Source organism: Carassius carassius, chromosome 15, assembly GCF_963082965.1.
Source record: "Carassius carassius chromosome 15, fCarCar2.1, whole genome shotgun sequence".
Lineage (NCBI taxonomy): Eukaryota > Metazoa > Chordata > Actinopteri > Cypriniformes > Cyprinidae > Carassius > Carassius carassius.
Window position 1 is genome coordinate 660420 of NC_081769.1, and position 15874 is coordinate 676293.

A 15874-nucleotide genomic window follows, 5' to 3' on the forward strand; every position below is an offset into this window, starting at 1 on the left:
CTCGTTACATCAAAAAGTAATCTGATTAGGTAATGCACGTTACTTGTAGTTAATTACTTGTTAGATCAAAAAGTAATCTGATTAGGTAATGCATGTTACTTGTAACACATTACTTTACTTGTAACATCAAAAATGTAATCTGAATGAGTTATGCATGTTACTTGTAATGCGTTACCCCCAACACTGATCATTTCAGATGAGATTGAAAAAACGTATCGCTAGGTTTTCTCAGAGGAGGGCTATGATAGAAATGTGCATGTCCATCTTGAACATAATCATAATTATCAGCTAATAAGGGTAAATCTCCATACTCTGGTGCACTGGAGGGAGCATCTGAGTGGTTTCCACAGTTGTACCTTGACAGGCTGTAGAAACTTCTGATGGAATCACGTCCTCATGTTCTGATATCATAGATACGCGAAGTGCAACTTGTATGAAGATGTATGAAGCCATTGCAATATTTTTGCATTTATATTTTTTGCATATATTTTATAGTTTACACATTATTTGATATAATTGCATTGATTACTTTGTTAAATTCACATACTTTATCTGTTTGATTATTGTCTTATATTTAATACAGTATATCTTCAGTTTAAACCAACCGCATGCTGTCCACTCAAGTGGACATCTGAAGATCTCTTTGAAAAATTTGTTAAAAAAAATAAAATAAAAATCAATTCTTGTTTTTCATGCCCTAAGAGCAATAAAAACACATAGGAAAAAAATCCTGACTGAGGTTATCATAATTCATGCATGAAAGGGTTAAATGGTATTGTAAGAAACGGTTGTCAGAAAAAGGCGCAATCATTTACATGCAAGTGTTTTGTTGCATAAAGGACCTCTACAAGCGGTCTGGCAATAACCACACAGTAGTTGGCTCCATTATAACTTATCACAAACCAAAATAGTCTATAACTTTTGGATGCTTAAACAGGACTTGCAGTCTATTCGTCAAGAGCAGTCTTCGATCCTCATGGAATGAAACATCATTGGTGTGACCTACAGATGAACAGGTGAGGAGGAAGAGCGCATTTTAACCTGATTAAATGCATCACACTCATCTCTCTCTCTCTCTCTCTCTCTCTCTCTCTCTCTCTCTCTCTCTCTCTCTCTCTCTCTCTCTCTCTCTCTCTCTCTCTCTCTCTCTCTCTCTCTCTCTCTCTCTCTCTCTCTCTCTCTCCAGCCAGGTGACTCAGAGGAGAGGAGCACCTGATCAGGACAGACTCCCGCCTCGCTCTGTCTCTGTCTCTGTCTCTGGCGCATGCGCAGTGCGTCGCTGGGAGTCGAGCTGTGCGGAGTGAAGAAGAGCAGCTCCAGCCCGGTTATGACAGGTATTCGGTTTATTCATTTATACTCCAAACACTGATCTGTCCAAGTCTCTCAATGTCTTGTGCTGAATTTGTCGTTGTTGTCCTAAACGCTGTCGCTGAACGAATGATGCATTTGATTGGTAAGACTGTGACTGCTGGATCAATCTGCTTTTATATCGATATTTTATATCATTAAACGTGTTAGATGCTACTGTGTGCATTTTTGTTGAATAAGGACGACACTGTAGTTTTTAAACTTTCGTTGACGCATTGGACATACACGCAAGTATAAATAGACTTCAATCTTATAATTGCACATCTCTAATGAGAGGAGGGGAGAGGACAGTGTGTCTCAGATGCTCAGGAACATCAGATGACATGAAGATCTGAGGAGGCGTCACCTGTGAGTCACAGACTGCTACGTCACGCTGCTCAAAAAAAGAAATATGTATGTATATATATATATATATATATATATATATATATATATATATATATATATATATATATTCACACATTTTTTTTCTTTTTTTTTACATTGTCTTATAAACAATTAAAGACAGCCCTAATGTGTTCTACAAGGTTGTTAATCGATGATATCTGCATTGTTAAAGCCATCTGTTTGCATTATGTTGCACTATTTTGATAGTTTTAAGTATAACAGCAGATCCTTGTGAGAAACTACATTACCCATGATTCTGTAATTTCCACCAATCAGAGAATCGGGCATCAGGAAATTGTATCAAAAATGACTTTTAAGCTCCGCCCACTCCCATGTAGAACTGCAGATGAAATCACAGACCATCTGAGAATGAATTTGACTTTGAACTTTGCAAGTTGTTACTGTTAATAAAGTATGTTATATAGTTATATGCAGTGTTGGGGAGTAACTAGTTACATGTAACTTAATTACGTAATTTAATTACAAAATAAAAATAACTGTAATCAGTTACAGTTACTAAGAAAAAATGAGTAATTAAATTACAGTTACTTCTGAAAATTTTAAAGATTACAGTGGGGATTACATTTGAATATTTACACACATCCACATACAGGTGTAATTGATTTCTTTCCCAAATTGCACTGACTATTCTGAGACGTACGGCCCTATAATTTCCGCGATGCAGAAACATAGTCTGGTTAGTAGAATCCAGTCATAAAAACGGGATTGCTATTGCCTAACACGGACGGAATATGCCACATTTTGGACAAATATATCAAAAGTACACTTGAATCAAAGCATATGCAAAGTTTTAATATTTGCTATAAATTCAGAGACAAAGGTTACTGTTGTTAAACCATGCCACAAATTTACATATTTATTTATTTAAAAATAAATACAAATGGTAATCCATTTGCAATAATAATAATTAAAAAAAACATGGTTACTGTACTTTTACGTAATAAAAGCAGTTAATTTTTGTGAGGGAAAAACATGACTCATGTTCAGTATTAGGATTTTATATTGTAGTGATGCACTCAATTTGACATGTAGGCAATTTAGAAAGTATAGTTTTGTTAAATCTTGAGTGTTAAAGTCATGAGGTAGATGGATAACAGGGCAAAATAAAGAGACTGAAAAGAAAAAAGAAATGAAGTGAAGGTGAAGTTCAGGAGAGAACTTTTAATTATTTTGCATGTCCCCAAACTAAAGATTTAAATATTTTTTTATATCAGGTCCATACAAAAAATAGTGTTGTCCATGAATTTGTTTGTATGAGTTTGAGATTTCCCGGTCTGAAATTTTATCCCAGTCCGCCCCATGTGGAAATTAATGAAGCAGACATGTATTCAAATTTGATCATCTTAATTCAAGTGATGAAGGATTGTAAAAGTCTGACAGTATTGAGCACTGCTGTAAAGTTAAACCTGAATGGTGTAAATGTTTGAAGATGATTAACAGTTGCAAATAAACATTTATTGGAGATTTTGAAAAGTAATCAAAAAGTAATCAAAAGTAATTAGTTACATTACTTTAATAAAGTAATTGAAAAAGTTACACTACTATTACATTTTAAATAGGGTAACTTGTAATCTGTAACCTATTACATTTCCAAAGTAACCTTCCCAACACTGGTTATATGCCTATAGTATGAATACATATATGGTATGACATCTGGACATACTACATCCACCATGCTGTTATTGTCATGTGATAACTTCATAACTCCTCCCCCGTGGCCTCATGGGATAGTAAAGTGGCCATCGGGTGCACACTTAAGAATCTCATTGGATGTATTCAGTAGTCATCCAAGGACCTCTTGCCTACGATTTTCCTTATACTACAAATTTGGACATACTGCTTGCATCAATTTTTTCTTCTTTTTTTGTATTCTATATAGTAGGTTAGTATGTGATTTCAAATGCTGCATCAGTTTTGCAATAAATGCTAAATATGTTAAGTTGAAGCTGTTAAGTTCACAGTCTTGTATCTTTGTGTTTTGTCTGATTTTCTAATACTTTTGCTTGGTTCATCGCTTATGATCCCTGAACAATCCTATGTGAAAAAATATTTCTATAAGCCAACATCTGAGTGATGTCTTATAAATTCTACTGACGTGAATGTTTCTTCATTTTCTGTATCTCTGCATGCCATCACTTTAATTGCAACATGAGCCTAAACTTCCAAATGAACTCACTGTTGTAGTGTGCAGGACTGAGGCTCATTGAAATGCTGAAGGACAGCTGAGTCATTTCCTCATGAGCTTCAGCAGGTATCTGTGATTTCATTACAGCCTCGTTTCCCTCCTGCTCTCATCATCCAGAACCTGAAGCTCACGCAGATCTGATGCTTAAAGCTGGAGTCTGTCATTGTTTCAATGTTACACTTCTTGCTTACACACATTTTCAAAACTTGTGGTCGAACGATATGTGTTTTGACAGCCGATCTTGGAAAGAAGTGGGGGCCGATATAAAACCGATATGATTTTTTTAAATTATTATTAATATTTAAGAAATGTAAACTCATTCGACAATGGATAAAAAAAAAATGTGTAAAAGAAACATACTTTAGATGATAAAGTATTTTTCACAAATAAATAAATATTTAATAAAAATATAATTAAAAAGAAAGTAAACACTGTAACCAACAGGGCACTCAGTATTCTGGGAAGTTTGTGTGCACTGGGAGTCATATTTTTCAAATAAAGCCAGCTTAAGCCTAATTTTACACAGAGTACACAGAGAAAATGACACGACAGTGGGCAAATTCATGAAGCAGCGTCATTTCAAATCACGAGCTTAAAGTCTAAAGCATTCGATTGGGGTTATACGCAACAGACTTCTGTATTGTGTTTACCTGGTCTCGCCACTTCCAGTTAAAGCATTTTGCATATGCTTCGTTAAATATGAAGCCGTTTTAATCAAGATGCCTTCAAAGTATATACCAACAATTATCCTAAACAATGTCCATCACGTATGCGGAATGATATCAATTTTTTTTTTCACTAACATTAAAAATATTTAATAAAACATCAACAATAAAAACAGTTATAGCTAGTTTAAATGATTATCTTAAAAGTCCATAGACATCACTATTATTTATTACGGCTGTTAGCACGTTCCCCTAGAAGCAGAAAGCCATGAGACCTGTTTTTCCGGGTTTGGTCAGGTGATGTTTCGACATATACCCTATTCACACGGACTGACCATCACGCAGAGATCACTTCACAAGATCTCACAGATGGATCTGACTAAGTTTGCAAGATTTGTGAAATGAAATGTTCATGTTCTCTCATTCAAAGATTTACTTAAATCATATAAATGCATATTTGCTTAATGCTGACGGCAAAGGAGAAAGTATTGTAATGTTTGCCTTTTTATTACTAATAGGCCGAATATAAAAGCAATCGTTATAATTTTTTTTTGTATACATTAATTCCTTTGTTTAACCGGTTCTATCTGATTATTAGACAGACTTCTATCCGTATTAGACCGACTGAGAACAAGAGAGAGAGTGTCAAGTGAAAGAGAGTGAAATTGACAAGTCAAAGGCTGAGAATTAGTGTATGGTTTTACAGATGTGGTGTGTGTGTGCATTAATATTCTTCTCCTACTCCACATTAATATCCAGAGTCAGCTTTGATAATTAAAGCTTTCATAGGCTGATTCTCAGTTTGGGGCGGGGCTATCGTGTGTCTGAAAAATGGGAGGATGTGTGAAACCTTCTTTAAAAATCTTCTGTTTGGTTCTGTGGAACCAATGTGGCACAAACTTCAGCTTTAACAAAAGGACAATCGGTTAATGAGGAACTAATTTATTAAAATTACTTGTAGAAATCTTGTCATTAGAATGCTGTTTGTTTAGATTGTTTGTTGCCTGACTGCTCATTTGAGCAGATTTCTGTCTGCTAAATGCATAAACCTAAAAAGGGCAAAACCATGAAAAGACATCAGAACATTTATTTATTGCTATTTTACATCTTATTGGCACTCAAATAATACAATTTCAATAATATTTATTATTATTGTTTTATGTGACTCTTGTATTTTATTAAATTTTTTGTATCCCTCAGGACACGATGCCCTTTTAATGTAAAATGGGCATAAATTGAACACTCGCTAAGTGCCAAATGAAACAAAATTTGACAGTATTAATATGAAATACTTTAAAGTTTAATACTATAATATTAATTAATTTTTGACTTGTTTAATGTATGCATAATTTGAGTGAATAATAATAACAATAATAACAATAATTAGTGTGTCCTAAATTTGTTCAACCTGTGTTTTAATGACATAATGCACATACAGTACAGTTTTATGGCTGGTAAATTGAATTGAACGTAAATGAGACTGCTGTGTTTGTGTGCAGATGTGAAGCATGAGGTCCTGCTCAGAGATCTGTGGCTCGGTTTACACTGAGCAGAGCCATGGCGCTCTCAGCAGTGGTTACCAGGGTTACGGGGTGCGTTCCTACCTGCACCAGTTCTACGAGGAGTGCACCGCTTCCATCTGGGAGCGCGATGAAGATTTCCAGACACAGAGATCGCCGAGCCGCTGGAGCTCTGTGCTCTGGAAGGTGAGCTGCTGTGATGGATGCCATTATTCTGCTGTTTCTTTGCAAAAATGTGCCAGCAGACCTGTTTTTATCTTTGCATGTTATTGTATGGGTTTTTATTTTTGTTTACTATTTTTATATATTACTATTTGTATTTATTTATTTTTATTATTATTTATTTATTATTAATTAATTTTAGTTTATATTTAATTTAATTAGTAATATGTGCATCCAAACACAAAGCTGGTTCCTCTTCAGAAACACTGTATTAATTGTATTTTGAATTTCTATTTTGTCTTCCAAAGATTATGAAAACCAAAAATCTAGGTAGAAAGATTTTTGTTTTGCAATGATTCTTTTGTTTTGTCTTGTTTCTTTATAGTGGTGTGCTTCCACCCCTTAATAAAAAAAGCCTCTCTGCCAGACAGTGCTCAGACAGTTTAGTTAAGCTCCAACTCAGATTATTGATTAATTATTTTTATTTATTAGTTTATACATACAGTATATATACAGAGTTCTGGCATGAAATTCTAGATGGTGCAGTCCGATAGGTCAAACTTAATCTGACATAATGACATCATTATCACATGACACAGCTGATTGGTTTTCTCCTGTATCAGCAGCCAATGAGCTCGCTGCTCAGCATTCAAATATATGACCAGTGCTTGCTGTTAGCAGTGAAGCTTGCTTCAGAAAGACCTCTACCTTCCCCAGCTCCACCTGTATAGCTCTGCTACGAGGGGATTCATGTTGTGGATGTATTGTAGCAAGTCTTGGTACTTCCTCTGCAGCAGCATAGCAGATCTATTCTGCCAAGACCAAATACATTAACAATGTTTAACATTGTAAACATGCAAAAAAAAAAGTAAAACAACGATGCCGTATGTTTTTAAAGTTGGAGGAAAAAATAAAATTGAGTTTTTAAACTTAAGTGTAAAGACAAAGAACTAATCGCATGTGACCTTTCCAGCAGGATTATGTAATGTGTGAAGTCAAGTCTAGTCAATTCACCTTTATTTATATAGCGCTTTAAACAAGAAAGATTGCGTCAAAGCAACTGAACAACATTCATTAGCAAAACAGTGTCAATAATGCAAAATGAGAGTTAAAGGCAGTTCATCATTGGATTCAGTTATGTCATCTCTGTTCAGTTAAATAGTGTCTGTGCATTTATTTGCAATCAAGTCAACGATATCGCTGTAGATGAAGTGTCCCCAACTAAGCAAGCCAGAGGCGACAGCGGCAAGGAACCGAAACTCCATCGGTGACAGAATGGAGAAAAAAACCTTGGGAGAAACCAGGCTCAGTTGGGGGGCCAGTTCTCCTCTGACCAGACGAAACCAGTAGTTCAATTCCAGGCTGCAGCAAAGTCAGATTGTGCAGAAGAATCATCTGTTTCCTGTGGTCTTGTCCTGGTGCTCCTCTGAGACAAGGTCTTTACAGGGGATTTGTATCTGGGGCTCTAGTTGTCCTGGTCTCCGCTGTCTTTCAGGGATGTAGAGGTCCTTTCTAGGTGCTGATCCAGCATCTGGTCTGGATACGTACTGGATCCGGGTGACTGCAGTGACCCTCTGATCTGGACACAGACTGGATCTGGTGGCCACGGTGACCTCGGAACAAGAGAGAAACAGACAAATATTAGCGTAGATGCCATTCTTCTAATGATGTAGCAAGTACATAGGGTGTTATGGGAAGTGTTTCCGGTTCCGGTTTACCTAATTAATGCAGCCTAAAAATCCTTTAACGGATTTGGATATTAAAAGCATATTAGTATGTTATGTGTAATCCAGGTTAAAGAGATGGGTCTTTAATCTAGATTTAAACTGCAAGAGTGTGTCTGCCTCCCGAACAATGTTAGGTAGGTTATTCCAGAGTTTAGGTGTCAAATAGGAAAAGGATCTGCCGCCTGCAGTTGATTTTGATATTCTAGGTATTATCAAATTGCCTGAGTTTTGAGAACGTAGCGGACGTAGAGGATTATAATGTAAAAGGAGCTCATTCAAATACTGAGGTGCTAAACCATTCAGGGCTTTATAAGTAATAAGCAATATTTTAAAATCTATACGATGTTTGATAGGGAGCCAGTGCAGTGTTGACAGGACCGGGCTAATATGGTCATACTTCCTGGTTCTAGTAAGAACTCTTGCTGCTGCATTTTGGACTAGCTGTAGTTTGTTTACTAAGCGTGCAGAACAACCACCCAATAAAGCATTACAATAATCTAAACTTGAGGTCATAAATGCATGGATTAGCATTTCTGCATTTGACATTGAGAGCATAGGCCGTAATTTAGATATATTTTTGAGATGGAAAAATGCAGTTTTACAAATGCTAGAAACGTGGCTTTCTAAGGAAAGATTGCGATCAAATAGCACATCTAGGTTCCTAACTAATGACGAAGAATTTACATAGTTTTTAGGTCCTATAATTAACACTGTTTTTTTTTTTCCAGAATTTAGCAGTAAGAAATTACTCATCATACAGTTTTTTATATCGACTATGTATTCAGTTTATCAAATTGGTATGTTTCGCCGGGCTGTGAAGAAATATAGAGCTGAGTAGGGGTGTAAGAAAATATCAACACACGTATCGCAATATTTCATTTGGCGATACTGTATCGATTCTCAAAAACGGAATATCGATTAAAAGAAAAAAAAAATTATACAAGATTCATGGAACCTATTTTATTTTGAGCTTATATCCCGATCGCTAGATGGCAGTCTTCATCTCTGAACAAATCCTGAGTGACAGGAAATACTAGCATTAGAGCACGCCACTAATGTTAGCGTTTATATAGTTCACTGCTAGTAATGGAGGTTAAGAAAATTGTCCCAGTTCCCGTGTACTGTACAAAGCTGAAGTGTGCCGTCATTTGGGCTTTTTTGGTAACCTCCACAGCAGGACCGTGACACGGATGGCGCCTTGGTTCCGCTGGTTGCCGCAACCCATGTGAAGAGGCTCTCGCAGGGAACAGACATGGGCTCTAGGGTCGCCCCATGGCTGCAGCTTTCTCTCATTTTGGTGGCGTTTTGTGCAGTTGGGGTGGTGCTCGCATCACGTTTTCGGCGATTCAACACGGAACATAAATACAAACTGAAAAAACCTGTGAAATCCAAGTGGAAAGGTTCAACATCTGTATTTATTTTATTGTTTTACAATTGTTTAGTTTTCTTTAGGAATCCTGTAAGCACTTTATTTTACATTGATAGTAAACAAATGCAATTATTTTATTCAGATCAAAATGTTGTATGTTACAATTGTTAACTTAAACTGTGAACCTTTAAGCAGGGTCTAAAAATAAATATGGTATTTTTATAAAATACATTTTATACGGATTATACATTTAACTAAAGGATCCTGCAAGCACTTAAATTTTTCCCCTATTACTCATACTGCACAAAAAGTGTTTCAATAACGTTGAATGTTACAGGGACTGATTATTGCAAATGCAGATCCCAGTGTGTTCTGGTTAAATAAGGTTAAATAATATTTATTTATTTATTTATTGCTAAGGTTTGCATATGGTGGTGTGTTCTTAATGACAGCTTTCCTAAAAGTATATCATATTCCTAAAATAGGACATATCCCAATATATCGCCTTGCTTACAGATACCATTTTTCTCTAAGAAGGAATATAATTGTGAGGATACCACCTTTTCTAGTATCTTGGACAGAAAAGGAAGATTCGAGATTGGTCTATAATTAACTAGTTCTTTGGGGTAAAGTTGTGGTTTTTTGATGAGAGGCTTAATAACAGCCAGTTTGAAGGTTTTGGGGACATATCCTAATGACAATGAGGAATTAATAATAGTCAGAAGAGGATCTATGACTTCTGGAAGCACCTCTTTCAGGAGCTTAGATGGTATAGGGTCTAACATACATGTTGTTGGTTTAGATGATTTAACAAGTTTATACAGTTCTTCCTCTCCTATAGTAGAGAATGAGTGGAACTGTTCCTCAGGGGGTCTATAGTGCACTGTCTGATGTGATACTGTAGCTGACGGCTGAATGGTTGCAATTTTATCTCTAATAGTATCGATTTTAGAAGTAAAGTAGTTCATAAAGTCATTACTGCTGTGATGTTGGGAAAAGTTAACACTTGTTGAGGCTTTATTTTTATTTAATTTAACCACTGTATTGAATAAATACCTGGGGTTATGTTTGTTTTCTTCTAAAAGAGAAGAAAAGTAATCGGATCTAGCAGTTTTTAATGCTTTTCTGTAGGATAGGTTGCTTTCCCGCCAAGCAATACGAAATACATCTAGTTTTGTTTTCCTCCAGCTGCGCTCCATTTTTCGGGCTGCTCTCTTTAGGGTGCGAGTATGCTCATTATACCATGGTGTCAAACTGTTTTCCTTAACCTTCCTTAAGCGTAAAGGAGCAACTTTATTTAAAGTGCTAGAAAAGAGAGAGTCCATAGTTTCTGTTACATCATCAAGTTGTTCTGAGGTTTTGGATATGCTAAGGAATATGGATACATCAGGAAGATTACTTACAAAGCAGTCTTTTGTGGTAGAAGTGATGGTTCTTCCATACTTGTAACATGAAGTAGAATTTATAATTTAAGCTATATGAAATTTGCACAAAACTAAATAATGATCTGAGATATCATCACTTGGCAATGTGCATTGCAGAGCTAGAGCAAGCTGAGCATTTGTGTATAAATATAATTATTATTGGGTTTTTTTTTTTATGAAAATGACTAGGGCTGCAACTAACGATTATTTTGATAATCGATTAATCTGTCGATTATTTTTACGATTAATCGATTAATCGGTTTATGTACTTATATTTTCTTTTTTTCCATTTTTTCCCCAAGTAAATTATTAATAAATGGTCTTTATCCTTCTGCATAGATTTTTAAGAGATTTTAACCATTTTGCACTGTCATATCCTCATCAAAATATACCTGGAGTTGTTTTATTGTGTTAGTAATCCTTTGTCGAACTCTTCTGCAATCAGAACACTGACCCATACTCTAGCAAATTTCACAAGGAGATTTAAAATAATGTTTTCACCATGGCAGTCCATAGAGCTCCTAAAGTAGTTTAACATCCCGAACAAAGCTTAAGCAATCTTTCAGAACATATTTTCAGGAAGAATAAGGATAAACAGAATAAAATTGCAGTGCATTGTATTTTATTATTTACTGGGAAACAGCTTTATAGCTTATGCTGTGAAATTGTAAACAATCCTTCGAAAAAAGTGCCAATGGCATGAAACCTGAATGGAACTCAGAATTTAAAGTAAAATCCATCAGAAGGTTTTCCAGAAAAAAAATTGGACACACACAAAAAACCTGCTGTGTGAAAAAGAGCAGTGAATACTTAGAAAAAAAAGTGCATTTCAAATATCTTTAAACATTTACCTCGCTCATTCAGTCATAATTAGGCTGCACGACTGAATTATGAACTGGTAAACGACAAACTGATTACGGAACATGTTTGTAAAGCTTTAAATGTTAACTGTTAAAAAGCAATGTTATCATGTTTTACGACTTAACATTTGCAAACAACATTTTACTGGAGAATCTGCACAAATGAAAGTCTTAGGGGCCGTTCACAAATCGCGCCTAAAACGCGTGGAAAACGATAGGCGCACCGCTTTCTCCTTCTTTCCATAGCGCACGAGCAGAAGCGCCCCTGAGGCGTCTGCCTTTGCTAAGCAACCATGACGTGCTCTCTCCTAGAAGACGCGGAAATTTCAGCAAAGGATAAATGGATTTGCAGCTCAAAAAATCGCTTGCAGTAGCTCTGCTACTAAATTTATTTCAAAATGGAAATCCATATACAACTATGATCAGCTGTTCCTTTCATCTTGACTGAGCTTTTAACGTTGTTACGGGAAAGGATGAAGCTGATTGGTTAGTTCTTGTCACATGACCCGCGGTGCGCTTGCAGCATTCTGAAAAGTTGAAATGTTTTTAACTCGATGCGGTGCGGTGTTGGAAATAACTTGAGCGCGCAAAAGACGCGATATGTGAATGTCCCCTTAAACAGTTCAGTAGTGCAGAGTTTACAGGTTACGCTTCTTTTTTAAAGGCTCAAAGTAAAGTACTCCCACACATAAACATCATATATGATGTCTATGCTCCCACATCACGCTTGAATGCTGCAGAGACGCTGTTCGGGGAGCACGTGACATAAAACGAGGCCAGCTATTGGCTATTCGCTACTTCTTCTGCTCTACTGGCTGAGTAAAACCTCCGGTGGCTCATTACTGCCACACTTTGGTCACCGCAGATTTGAAATATGCACGAAATGAGCCGCTTACGGCACATAAAAGTTATTTAGCAACGAATCGATGACTAAATTAGTTGACAACTAATTTAATAATCGATTTTAATCGATTAAATCGATTCGTTGTTTCAGCTCTAAAAATGACTGATCATTTTGCTAGATAAGACCTTTATTCCTCGACTGGGATTGCGTAGAGCCCTTTGAAGCTGCATTGAAACTGCATTTTTATACATTGAAATCGCCACCACTGAAGTCCACTATATAGAGAAAAATCGGAATGTTTTCCTCAAAAACGTAATTTCTTTGCGGCTGAAGAAAGAAACATGAACATCTTGGATGACATGGGGGTGAGTAAATTTTAAGTAATTTTTATTCTGAAAGTGAACTAATCCTTTAATGTGTTTGATCTTGGAAAAGATCTGTTACGCTGCTGCTACCAACACATGCTACTGCCAATACATCCATAACATGCTTCGTGGAGCATATACTACAGCAGAAATACTGCTGCTGCACAGATAACATATGAATAACCGCCATAAACAGCATACTTGAATCACCCTGTGGCAGATCTATACAGGTGGAGCTGGGGAGGTGGACGGTTTATGAAGCGTGCTGCAAACTGCTACAGTACAGCAAGAACTGGTCATATATTTGAATGTTGAGCAGTGGGCTTATTGGCTGCTGATACAAAAGAACCAATGAGCTGTGCCATGTGATCATGATGTCAGATTGAGTTTGACCTATCGGACTGCACCACCTAGAGTTTCATGCCAGAACATTGGATTAATACGGCTCCGCTGTGTCTCTCCACCAGGTCTGTCTCGCGCTAGGTGCTCTGATTCTGGTGGCGGGGTTGTCTGTGCTGCTGGTGGGTTACGCCACGCCGCCTCGTCTCGAAGCGTTCGGAGAAGATGAGCTATTGTTTGTGGACAGCCATGCGGTGCGCTTCAACCGGGCCCTTGATGCCTGTAAGCTGGCCGGTGCCGTGCTGTTCTGTGTGGGCGGCAGTGGGATGGCGTTTGGGCTGCTGCTGGCCGTCTGCTCTCAAGGCAGCTCCAAGGAAGAGCTCAATCTGCAGCAGCGCTTCAAAGAGCGGCTCGCCGAGATCCAGGCCTCCGTTCAGCCTGTCACCCGCGCTCCCACACCTGGAGATGCCAAGGTGCCCGTCACACTCTCCAAAGTGCAGAGCGTCCAGCCCGGAGCGGAAACCTGACCTCTTAAGCATCTGACGCTTCCATGCAAAACAAAACATCAGTCCTTGGAACAGTAGAGATAGATAACACTGCACTTTCTCTGGCGCATATCATTCGTCTATGTTGAGCGAGAACATCGAGAGTATTAATGGCGATTAGCGTAAGTGTTCCCTGTCGATCATCACTGGTGCTCCTTAATACAGACACACAGCACAAATATACTCGCGTGCTACAGCTAGGAATCAATACATCTTTAGGCAGCTGTTCCAAAGTGCAACATATTCTTCATGTGTGTATTCATACTGAATAAGCAAGAATAGTTTCACAACTCAACCTCTCACAATTTCCATTATGTTATATGAGAAAAGTCACTCGGTAAAACTCATAAACTAGCAGAACGGAGGCCTGTTAGCAGCTAATTCATCACGGCTGGTTTACTAGCATTGTCAACAGAAACTACAATGACTTGTCATTGCTCATTCAGAAAGCGTCAGGTTGGTTCATTGCCGTCACCTAAGGTGCAATTTTTCTCCGAATCTCTCCTAGCGAAAGCTTCGTGCTCTATTGCTACAGTCAATCAATAGTTAGCTGACAGAACGCAATGCATTAAGAGCCACAATTTCACACATCTCAATACTGCACGTCCGTTCTGCTCAAATAGATCACCGCCTGCGATGTCATGGAGTGAAAAAAGATTATGGTTTAAATTGGCCTGTGGGATTATGTAATATCCTCTCATTGTGTTGCACATCATTCTTGCCCCAGCCTCACTTTCCTCAAGAGGCTGTTAAGCACAGTCACTGTCTGAAGGTAATTACACTCATCGCAGCCGAGCCCATTAAGACTTTCCATACGCTAGTGCTATCTTTTCTTTCCGTCTGTTCTCTTGTTTTGTGTTTCTCTTTGGCTTCCTAGTAGACTCAATGCTGTGCTTTTGTCTCCAGAGTTTCTCTGGAAGTACAGTATTTGTACCAGCCATGCCTAAAACAATTATTTTGTGCTGGTGCATCATATTATTCTTATATTTGTTTTACTTTGATTGATTAGTGCAAATGTTGCATGATCACACCATTCAGTGAAACATTGTAAACTACTTTCAAGAAGGTTGATAGGAATTAAAAACCCTCACTGTCACTTCTGAGAGCAATGCTTTGTGTTATTTACTGATTATAAATTGTCATTGAACATATTGTATATGCATTCAGATGTTTGAAAATGACAAGGCTTGCTAATGAATCTCTCACACCAATCACTGGATATTTAACAATCAAATCTCTCGGACAGGCCTAGATTAAGTCTAAAAATGTAACATTTAATATGTATGTGTGTATATATATCAGCTGCTTCAAGAATTGATTCTTCTTGTTTAAACTGACATATATGGATGTTGATCACAATGCTGGTAATCATCTCAAACTGTCAAATCCTCTAGTTTGGTTTATCCGCCTGCTCTTGGGAAGGATACAGAAGGTATTGGAGCTGTTCTTACTCTTGGAACATGTCTGTTTTTCAACAAACAGAATAAAAATAACTGTTAATGTCATTGTCTGTTGGTGGCTGTTTCTTCCATTTGTTCGCTCTAATTTTGCAAATTGAAATGATCATTTGATCAAATCAAATTAAAATATGCTATATCTTTCACGTGGTATATTCATTAGTCAACACTAATGCTCTGAAGATCCTCAATCTATAGAAATGTCCATCTGGTCCAAGTCTGGTGTCCAAGTCTATGGGGTGGTGCTAGCGCAGTGGATAAGACACATGTCTTTGGTGTGAGAGACCCGGGTTCGAATCCACTGTGAGACACCAATGTGTCCCTGAGCAAGACACTTAACCCCTAGTTGCTCCAGAGGTGTGCGACCTCTGACATATGTGGCAATTGTAAGTCGCTTTGGATAAAAGCGTCAGCTAAGTGAATAAATGTATAAATGGTGTCACAAGTCAAAGTTTCTGGGTCTTCCTGGACACTGTGAGCCCAGACTGCAGTGAACATCCTGAGTTTGTAAAAACTCACTTGAAATTAGGCAGAGGCTTAGGTGATGAACTGACAAGCAGATAAAGGTTCGCTCAACATAAGTTAAAGCCAAAAGCTCTTTGAATTGATATGACCAACTTGAACCTGATGCAAAAT

The 15874-nt window shown here is 37.4% G+C and overlaps 1 protein-coding gene across 1 annotated transcript; it reads left to right on the top strand.

Annotated features, from left to right (window-relative positions):
- Positions 1-1195: 1195 nt before the first annotated feature.
- nrsn1 (neurensin 1) lies at positions 1196-14818 on the top strand. Its single transcript, XM_059567202.1, has 3 exons — positions 1196-1334; positions 6126-6332; positions 13365-14818. The coding sequence occupies exons 2-3, from the start codon at positions 6135-6137 to the stop codon at positions 13761-13763; spliced, it is 597 nt and encodes a 198-aa protein (XP_059423185.1). The 5' UTR covers positions 1196-1334; positions 6126-6134; the 3' UTR covers positions 13764-14818.
- Positions 14819-15874: the final 1056 nt, after the last annotated feature.

Bases quoted from the DNA above. Each gene is read 5' to 3' on its own strand.
- nrsn1 (XM_059567202.1), top strand. From the start codon at position 6,135: ATGAGGTCCTGCTCAGAGATCTGTGGCTCGGTTTACACTGAGCAGAGC. The intron at 6,333-13,364 runs GTGAGCTGCTGT...TCTCTCCACCAG, and splicing joins GGAGCTCTGTGCTCTGGAAG to GTCTGTCTCGCGCTAGGTGC.